Source organism: Mercenaria mercenaria, chromosome 2, assembly GCF_021730395.1.
Source record: "Mercenaria mercenaria strain notata chromosome 2, MADL_Memer_1, whole genome shotgun sequence".
NCBI lineage: Eukaryota > Metazoa > Mollusca > Bivalvia > Venerida > Veneridae > Mercenaria > Mercenaria mercenaria.
Window position 1 is genome coordinate 12,429,716 of NC_069362.1, and position 10,831 is coordinate 12,440,546.

Genomic DNA, 10,831 nt, shown 5'->3' on the forward strand with positions numbered 1-10,831 from the left:
TGTAAGAATGGTATTTTAATATGAAGTTCATATCTGTAACTTACATTTTGTTATTTAGTTAGTTAATTTTGTCAGAATATTCATATTGTTGATACACAAAAGAATGTTGTGTTTCATATATAGCTCAGCAGGTGGCTGGTCATCGTATGGATGCTGGCTTGAGCGGTTTGACAAAGAGAAGAAAATAGTTGTCTGCAAATGTGATCATTTGACTAATTTTGCAGTTCTCATGAGTCCATCGTCAATTGTGGTTTGTAACTGTTTTAGAATTAACGTACTCTATACATTGAATGTTTAAAATTATTGATAAATTTTCTTTCCTCTTCGTAATGAGCAATAACTTAAAACAGTGACTTCTAAAGCATAATAATGCTGATCTGTATAGTGTATAATATGCTTTTTTTAAGATCCAAAAATTCATGTTTGCAATATATGTATGTATTTGCTCAATTAAATCAAATGGATGTTTTCTTTCGCCGTAAATTCTATGAATAAACTGATTATTATCATATTTATTCAGAGTGAGGGCCACCATGTTGCATTGAGTACTATATCAATGATAGGATGTATACTGTCTATGTTATGTCTTTTATTAACTATCGCCATTTACGGCTATTTCTGGAGGTGAGTATCTCGAACTTTCAGAATTCTGCTTTATTATCAATATCTACTTGGAAATTCACATGCATAAATGAGCCATGCCATGGGAAAACCAACATAGTGGGTATGCGACCAGCATGGATCCAGACCAGCCTGCGCATCCGCGCAGTCTGGTCAGGCTCCATGCTGTTCGCTAACAGTTTCTCCAATTCCAATAGGCTTTAAAAGCGAACAGCATGGAGCCTGACCAGACTGCGCGGATGCGCAGGCTGGTCTGGATCCATGCTGGTCGCATACCCACTATGTTGGTTTTCTCATGGCACGGCTCAAATCTTATTTTTAACCTTCACTTTGAATTAACGTAGTCTCAACATCTGAAAGTGTTTGGACATGTCTGGATATACTGTGTTATACAGTACCTAACCGCTATACATTGGTTTACAGAAATTATTCCTCAGTATCGTCTGTGTGTGTTTTATTTGATACTAGCGTATTAATATCAGTAGGGTAAAAGTTTGGAAAAAAACTTTTTGTTACTGACTTTTTGTTGTTATTGTATTTAGAGCCGTCAAATCCGAAAAATCGATCATCAACATAAATCTGTCTTGTGCATTATTTGTGGCTTACCTGTTGTTTCTAGCCGGTGTCAGTCAGACCGACAATCAGGTCAGTAAGATTATATAATGCAGTTTTAATCAGACCATTTTTGTGTTTAGTTGATTTGCATCGTTTTCTATATGGACCGCAAAAATGTACAAGTTTTCGGAAGTTCTCTAAAGTGTCTTTATATTATTCTAATGATTCGTGAATATGAGATAACAGGATATTATAGTAACCGTTATATGGAAAACAGAAATTTTTATTCATAGTAAGGTTCGATATTCAGCTATATAAAACATACATTTAAACATGAGCAAAATAGCGTCTTTGACTTAAATAATGACGTTTCAGCTGTCATTTAATACGTTTCGAAATATCTAAATTGTATATAAAGGTAAGCAAGTCGGTGTCTGTAGTATTGATTACATCATTGCATAGTGACGTTTCACTTATAGTTATGTCAATTTTAATGACAATTCCAAATTTCTGATATTTTTTCGAAATAATTGTTACTATCGCAAATGGCCAGAATCTCGCCGTGGTCAGATTCGTTCACCAAACTTCAATTTGGGCTATTCATGTTAAATCCGGTTTTGTTTCAAATATACATGTGTGCTTTTAGAATTCTTACTTGAAATAAGCAGCTTGTGACCGACAATAACACTGTAATATTATTTGTAAACAGAGTGCATGTACCGCAATGGCAGTGCTTCTCCATCTAGTTTACCTGGTGGTGTTTTTCATCATGCTCAGTGAAGGCTTGTTGTTAGCTAACACAGTTCTCTACCCCTTCAGTACACGCAAACCTGGCATGCCTCTTCTAATTGCATCATACGGTAATTTGTTAGTTTTGTGTTGTTTGCTTCCGGTTCAACACTATTTCAGTTACGTAACGGTGGGCTGTAAACCTAATCAGTTTTACTATATTCGCAATGTCATTTATCAACTAGTCACGCAGAACATACGTCTCGCCCGGGGATCGAACTCACGACCCCGCGATCCATAGATCTGCGCTCTTCCAGTTGAGCTTATAGCGGGCGGGCTTTGTACGATAATATGAATTCTTTTTTTATTAAGAAGGAAATCAGTTTGTAATAAGCGCCATAACTGTATATTAAACACAAACTTATTATAATGACAAGCATAACGTCTGTGGTTTTTATTTGCAACAAGATACCTTTCTCCACTCAAATATATTCATGCTCTCAAACTCTTTTATTGCTATTGTTTGTACACAATGTTTTAATACCCAACTTTAATCATGCTCTCAAATGTTTGGCTCTTTTATAAAAAAAACATAACACAGTCGCTGAGCTATAGGCCATAGCGTTTACATTTCAGTATGTCCGGTCGTCATTGTGGCAATATCAATGGGAGCAGTGGAGCTTGATGGTTATGGAGATGAGAAATCGTAAAATGTTTTATTTCATTCCGGTTTTGACACGCAAAACTCACGTTACTTATTAGTGAAAACGACATGTATCCAGTTTATGTAATTTTCCACGTAAACTTAAAATGGTTTTCAGAACTTTCTCAATGGACACCATCGAACTAAGAAATCAACCCGTTTCATATATACTTGTAGGTTTTTGTCTCGTGAATCAAACATCTAATTATGTATATATTTATCATATCTGGTCAAATTACATATATTACTTCAAAATCTGATAGATCAAAGGACAAATATACAAATTTCACTTTAACTCGAAGACGTAACAAACGCATGTTCAGTATTGGGTAAAGAATGTGGCCGGCAAGTATCGGCATTGCATTCACTGGTATTAGTGTTCATATTTGCGTTTACTGCCATTGAGAAAATTTTTTGTTTTATAAAACATGCTTTATAAGAATAATGTAATCAGTTTGTTTTCTCTCAACAGTGTTATATATTTATAAAACTGATGTATCGTTCCAGTTTTTTTTATTACATGTGATATCACGCTTGTTTTAGGTGTTGGTTGTCAACAAAGACAGGCTTAATCTGGGCATTCCTTGTTCCTGTTCTCATAATCATTGTGGTATGTTCAATTTCAATATTAAATGGCACATCTGTGTAAAGTTCGAACCTGTCTGTTATCACGACCATATCTCGTCTTTAGCTTAAATTCGCTGTGGAATGATTGAAATAACCTACTTTAGTCACAATCGATCTTTCAACTTACAAGCCACTTCTTTATCTGGGGACCATACGCAGCTTTTCATTGAATTGCACTCTGTGCAACATTGAAGGATCCATGTGCACCGACGTATGAATACATCTGCGGATGTCTCTAAATTTTATTCTCAGATTGGTACTTATTACATGTGTTGAGTTCTGCTCAACCCGGAACTAGAGGCATTGACGGTAGCTTGCATTTCCACTACCGTCCATGAACAGGCGGAATCAAACTTTCGTTATGTCGTGTTGGGCGACCTGTGGTTTTCCACGTTCTTTTATTTTACAACGTAATTAGATATGATGCGTTATAATTGATCATGAAATATATACACTTATAAGTTTTCTGACTTAGCACTTCGTATTTACCAATACCTTTAAATTTTAGAATGATTAAACACTTTCTACTTGTTTGATTTACACATACTATTAGACCGATATATTGAAAATCACATTTCGAAATTTCAACAGAATCGAAATATTTCATCAAATAATTTTCTTCATTTTACAATACAATCCCAGTTTTACAAAATACATAAAAGTGTGTAGGATTACTCTTTCGAGCAAATTTGATTGGGTCTATTGGTTGACATTTTGCAGGAAAGTGCTCACTGAACTGGCAAAATCTAAACTTTATTCTTGATACATTTATGCATTTCTGTGACTTTAAGACAAAATGTTAAGGTCGTTAAAAGAATGAAATGATATGACAGCGTTATCGACTTTGTTGAAACCTCAAAACGGCATCAGTAATAATAGGTATGCTAAATAATTGATATTGTGTAACGTTTTTTTCTGACAGTGGTAAAATATCAAGTGTTGCGTTAGAGGATTTGTTAAGCATGTAGTGTGACATTGAATAAGATTTAGTTAGATTATTGGTCAGTAACTGATCATTTACTGATTATTAAGACATTTTTCTAAGAGAAATTGAACTAAAATTAAATAGAGTAGTCTTTAATAACAAATTCATTAGTATGTCTATACCAAAATAAAACTGAAACCATTGCAGATAAATTTGACAATCATTACTTTGGTGATCAGAGCAATGTTTAGCACTGCCGCACTTTCAAGAAAGTCAGACAAAGAGAAAGCAATGTAAGTACTTCATTTTTAATTCAAAAGCTGAGGTGATACGTTAGTTGAATGACTGTTTACTGACAGAATCTGTACATTTCTATCGGAGGCTTGACGTAATACATCCGTTAATTACTAGAAGCCAAATCTGTTGAATAGCACTTCGTATGCATAAAATACTTTTGATACACAAAATATTAATCTTATTTGATATTGATAAGAAGCTTTTCTAACTTCTAAATTTAATGTATTACTACAGGGCTGGCGTACGGAGCATTGTAATTCTTATGCCAATCATGGGTCTTACATGGGTTTTGGGGATCTTCTCTGTCAACGAGGATACAGTGGTCTTCCAGTATCTCTTCGCCTTGTTTAACAGTATACAGGTATTACACCTTTTCGGCTCAGTTTTCTGTTAGAAAATAAAATCTGTGAAAAGATCTTTCGGAAGCAGAGAATGCAACCTAGCAACATAATAGCAGAGTTTGAGTTTGTGCATGAGAGGTTATGAAATGTGCAACACTCCTAACGCCATCTAGCACCGGCTGTTTTTGGTACGTGGCATTCCCTGTTTGATATTTGTCTTTGTTTTTTAAGCTGAATACTATTAAAGTGAAACTGAATGTTCTCCATAATGCCAGAGGACCAGTAAATATATCAGCACTGAGTCTAAGTAAGACGAGATCATTTACAGCCGCCACGCTGCTGTTTTGATAGTTGATACAATGCGTGAAAAGATCATTCGGAAGCATAAAACGCATCCAAGCAACATAATAACAGACTCGATTTGATTGAGTCTGTTCATGAGAGGTAATGAAATAAGCAACACCCCTCACGCCCCCTAGATCAGCTTAAGCAGAATTCTATCAATGTTAAACTGAATGTGCTTCGGGATCCCATATGCCAGAAAACACTGAGTCGAAAGTCGAAGGATATCATAGAAATTTCATTTATACCGCCATTGCTGCGACACTTATCAGTTTTCCAGGTTGCTCTAAATGCTTGTACTGCTTAAATATGTATTAGTATTAAATAATAACTAATTTGTTTTTGGCACTCTTAGTCCTTACTGTTGGTACGAAAATACTGTTGTTCGACATGCCTGTGCCTACATAATGATATGTAATTATATATCTCTTTTTACAGGGAGTACTCATCTTCGTGTTTCACTGTGTCATGAACAAAAAGGTGGGTAGTAACAAAATGAACAATAAACCTATTTGTTATATAATGGTTTATATTTATTATATTATGTTTCAGCAATTTTCAGCGAATTTCCATTTTTGGATATCAATTTAGAGCTTTTGATAAAAAAAACTCTGATTATTTTAATCATACAAAGTTATAATTTATTTTACAATTATTGTTTGCTTTTTATGTAAAAATTTACGTGAGACAATTTTTCAAGGTTTTTTTATTGAACAAACATTTTCAATTTGAAAAATATGTTTTGCCATAAGAGTAAAACAAACAAGATATCATTGATATTCAAACATTCACTTCAAAAGAGTTTTTTGAAAGTTTTATGGTTAGGAGATAAGATATCTCAAACAGTACTCTGTCGAGAAATGAAAAACAAATCATTGTTTTGGCGTTTAGATGCGAAGGAATTATTTCACGAAGGCACGGCCTGAGTGATAAGTAAATACGCATCTGGACGACAATGATTTTATTCAAGAGCAGATGTATAAATTCGATGTTAAAGCAACATGCTCGTTCTCATTAACCACATTTTGCCTGTTTTGATTGTATTAATTTTCAGCGCGCCGCTATAAATGTTTGACGCAGTAATCGTGATGTACAAACTTTGAATTTGTTGCATGATATTGACTCTTAGTCTTCTTTGTAACACACTGCGTCATTTTAAGATTGCAACTTTTCACATAAAGCATTTACACAGCATTAGTGACTATGATGAATAATCTTTAAAATTAATTTATCGTATACATTTTGTACTCCTGGCTTGTAAAATAATTTAGATCCAGGTGGCGTTCAGGAAGCAACGGTCTAAATGGCAGTCACTACGAAGCTATGACCTGAACAAGTCTTTCACAACCAGCACGGTATTCAATAAAATATTTTAATCTCTTTCTCTCTCTTCAAACCAGTAACTTTATGTTCATTTCATAAAATATCCGATGAAAAGTGAAATATTTTCTGTTTAACAGTAGTAGCCTAATGGTTAAAGGATCGGCCGCTCTATCCGAAGGTCATGGGTTGAGGTAGTACCGATTGTTTTTCATGAAATCGACTCGACAAATATTCAAGGAAGCTGATAGCTTTCATTACAATCGAGTTACAACAAATTAGTATAAACTAAACCAAATTATTAAATATAGATTCTTACTCGAAATGTCCAGAGGATATGTCCTACTTTTTTCCTCCTTGCAAAGAAATTGTTAGAAAAGTGCACCCTTATATTGATTAATACATTACAGAAATCAACGAGAGTTACCGAAGAGAGTACATCAATAATGTGAAGTAAATCATGAACGTTATTCGCAAAATATTGCCAAGAAGGAAGGTGATCAACAATTTGTACCATATCATATGACTATATATATCTAATATACTCTGTAAATAGGATGTGTTATTATTTAATGGATTCTTTCCTTATGTCGTAAGCTTTTTATTGGTATTGTTTGTGTTCTTGTTTTATATATGTTGCATTTTCGATTTTATAATCACTGTGAGTGCAACTGACGTTCTTGTTATGCGTATACATGCTGTCGAATCCAAACTAAAACGTTCATAATCGTTAAAAAAATAATTAGTTAGATGCGATTAGGCGATGTCAGTGTGTTATTCTGTGTGTCTAATCGTCGATACATAGCGTGTGAATTAAGTGTAACACCATTCTTTTTTATCGTGTTTTAATGAAAATATGCATGTTTTATTCGAATTAGAATTGTTCGTTGCAAACTTTACATTTAAAAGGACTAACATATTTTAACGCGTGGTCATACGAATGATATGTATCATATATCGGTAACCCAATGTTGTTATCATCCAGAATTATAGGGGGCACGAACTTCATTGATTTTATATAGCAAATAACTCTTCGAAAAGGATCTATTGATAATCAATACCAAAACTCAAAGTAAAGAAAATTAAGTACATGTATAAGTAATAACTGCTTAGTATCCATAAAACGTGAGTTATTCAGATTGATGTTATAGGAATAGTATATTTAAAACTTGAGTATGACACTAGAATAACTTCTCCTGGACAATCTTTTCATATGAATTACTTTATAGATGGATATGGTATACTAAAAACTAAAAGCACTTTTTTATAATGCTACAAATTGATTTTTTAAGGTTTGTTTAACACATATAAGAGCATATTTAGATTTTTTAAAGATCATTTTTATTTCAAAATTGATACATTCATTTGAAAATGCATGTATATTCTTCTATTAAACTGGTTTTGTATTAATGTCATGTCTATCTTTCATTTTGTAATAACGACAAGTAAAGTTTATAATGCTTGTACCATTTCTTAAAAAAAAGATATGCGACAGAACTTTTTCGTCATTTCATTACATCCGATTCCATTAGCTGTATGACGAAACCATCGTTTGCAGTTTCCACCTGGGAAAAGGGAGATAATCATGAAACTAGAAACATGCTAATTGTAAATAGAACTTGCGGATTTCTTGAAAAACTGTATACCTTTACAAAGATTTTGAACTGTGAGCACCATACAGCTCTATGTTTACAAGTATTTTATCTATTTATTTTACAATGATTTCACTAAATCAGTGTCATTTCATGTCTGTTTTTTATGATGTTACATGAAAATTATTTGTTCAAATTATCCATAATTATGATAAAAAATAATTATAATTAAAATGTATGGTGTGATGTTATATCGTTTTCTTGTATATCGATGTCCTTGTATAGCAATACAAGAGAAAACAGCAATGTTATATTTATTTAACGTAATGATTAATGTTGTTGTTAAAGTCTTTTTCCACAAAACCATTTTTATATTTCATTTTACAGTAACTTTATACTTTTAGTCAGCTGTTTTCACAACGAATAAAAACGAACAATTCAGATCTACTTTGATGCTGTTATTTATTTTATATTTGATTTAACGTATTAAATTACAAGTACACATAGAGTCTGGAGCATAATTATATATCTACTTTTAGTAATAATGTGTATCATTTATTCAAACTTTCAAATTTTTAAATTTCGGATGTGTTGTTCTGGTCACAGGTAATTAATTGAATTATAAAATATATGGTCAGACTTTCTTCAAATAGTATAGCCATGCAGTGCTTTCTTATTAATTATACCATTGACCGTATCAATAGCACATTGTCTGGCTGTGAATATGAACTGTTGTTCATCAAATCAAGTTAAGTTACATGCATGGCGCTACTGGGAACTAGAGAATTTCTCTGAACTTCGGAGAAAAATTACTAACTTATATTGAAGATGAACAAACAGAATACAATTGGCTATATAACTGGCTATAATTATGGAAAGCCTGGGCGCAATGATTTTTGCTAAATGCTTTTTACGAAATGCTTTTTGCGAAATGCTTTTTGCTTGTACTTGTACATAGAGACTTATACAGTATACTTGTAATGTGAAATGCCCAATGACGAAAACCAGTTTTTAGGATTGTCTAATTTTTTCTTTTTGTTTCTGAAATAATGTTTATAAAAATATCTTTACATTAATAAATTAATAAACCAACTGAAGTGATCGGTAATGAATTATTTGTTGAACAGTCTTTGTTTAATAAGAATGCAAACTTCATTGCAACTAGCCAATGTTTTATTTCAAACAAATAAAGATATGTAAAATTTCGTGTAAATAAATTATTATTTGCATTATATTAAACTACAATTAGGAATTTGTTGAGTATACTATACAAGTACTGTATGTTGTATGACCATCTATGTACAAGCAAAAAGCATTTCTCATAAAACATTTAGCAATAAGCATTTCGCATTTTGCAAAAAGCAATTTCGCAAAAAGCATTGCGCCCAGGTATATAATAGAAACAAATTTCATTAAACATTAGTCATGACAGTATAAACATACATATAATTCGGTTTTGAGGTCAGCGATGTTTTTGTACTTTAATTTTGGAACGGTCCGTTATTAAGGTAGTGTTATTCAGTATGATAAGATGTTCTTACCTAAATAAGGCAAGGTAAATCATTCTGATTTCCCTAATCAGCAGACGAGTCTATAAATGGACCTCTCTCGTGAAAATCAAACTATAGTGTAATACGAGTGCAGATGTCTAAATTTAACAGAAATTCCTATCAGTTTCTGCCAGCGTTTCCTTAATAGAAGTCCAGTCGTAAAGTGACAGCAATGCGGAACTTATTCACGTTTTTCCATTGGCTGCTTCTTGCACATTGTGCAGGGGTACATTATGGTATACAGATATCTGGAATTTCATCTACATTAGATCTAAATAAACTGGACATAAAGGAAGTAAATCATATACAAGAACACTTTCTTTACGCACTACGCTCGGATACTAGTTAGCTATACATCCATTTATATATATTGAGTTTTCATGGGTGTATAGGCTATCAGTAAGAAAGTGTTAGGGAAAGGCGCATAGTAGGAAAATCTGAAAAAAGTGTATTTACCTTGTTAATATTTGTTGTTTTGTTTAGAAGTAGTTTTTATTTTTGTCTTGTTGTTAAATGCCTTCGTTTATGTCAAGAAAGATGTTACAGATATAGAAACTAATAATAAATAGTTGTTTTATCAACACCTTGTTGTTTTTGTCTTGCCTGATAAGTAGTTTTCGAAAACTGATTAAGGCGCTAAACATAGATCCAGTATTGTTTCACCATCGGTGCTCAACCTCTTTAGCATTTGGCACTGCGCCACCATTTATTATTGTGTGTAACAGGATAAAAGGTGGACTCCATGATATCCATTTCATAAACTTTGACTGAGCTTTGGTGTTTGTCTACTACCCTGTTTTATCTGGACCCTTTAGGGTATTTCCCTTGTTGATCTGGCCTTTGACACGCGTATATAGTTCTTTAGGTATTTTACACTACCATTTCTGTGGCTTGCATGTTGTGCCTTTTGTTACAATATGTCATACCGTATACGGCTCTGTCTGGAGACTGACCATTATTGTACCATGAGGAGTTTTATTGGTATGTTTATTGTTATTGAGAGCTATTATATGTAGCGATAGAGGAGCTGTATACGAATGCAAGCATATATTCATACGTTCCTGCCTGTTCTTATTTTGACAAGTTTCATAATTCAGGTACATCTTATAAAGATATTATAATACTAGCAATAAATTAGCAATAATGGCAATAGATAAAAGTCAATATTAACAGTAGAATATGTTTGGAAAAAATCGTTTTTATAGAAAATTAATAATAAAATGAGGATT

General features: G+C 32.9%; 1 protein-coding gene across 1 annotated transcript in view; it reads left to right on the forward strand.

Annotated features, from left to right (window-relative positions):
- Positions 1 to 10,183, forward strand: part of LOC123563207 (uncharacterized) — a 33,576-nt gene extending 23,393 nt beyond the window's left edge. Inside the window, exons 31-41 of the mRNA XM_045355882.2 lie at positions 124 to 250; positions 521 to 624; positions 1,164 to 1,266; positions 1,886 to 2,036; positions 2,542 to 2,611; positions 3,152 to 3,218; positions 4,368 to 4,453; positions 4,692 to 4,818; positions 5,579 to 5,620; positions 6,412 to 6,495; positions 6,871 to 10,183. Of these exons, the coding sequence (XP_045211817.2) occupies positions 124 to 250; positions 521 to 624; positions 1,164 to 1,266; positions 1,886 to 2,036; positions 2,542 to 2,611; positions 3,152 to 3,218; positions 4,368 to 4,453; positions 4,692 to 4,818; positions 5,579 to 5,620; positions 6,412 to 6,495; positions 6,871 to 6,912 (1,003 nt within the window). The 3' untranslated portion in view covers positions 6,913 to 10,183. The remainder of the gene's footprint in view (positions 1 to 123; positions 251 to 520; positions 625 to 1,163; positions 1,267 to 1,885; positions 2,037 to 2,541; positions 2,612 to 3,151; positions 3,219 to 4,367; positions 4,454 to 4,691; positions 4,819 to 5,578; positions 5,621 to 6,411; positions 6,496 to 6,870) is intronic.
- Positions 10,184 to 10,831: the final 648 nt, after the last annotated feature.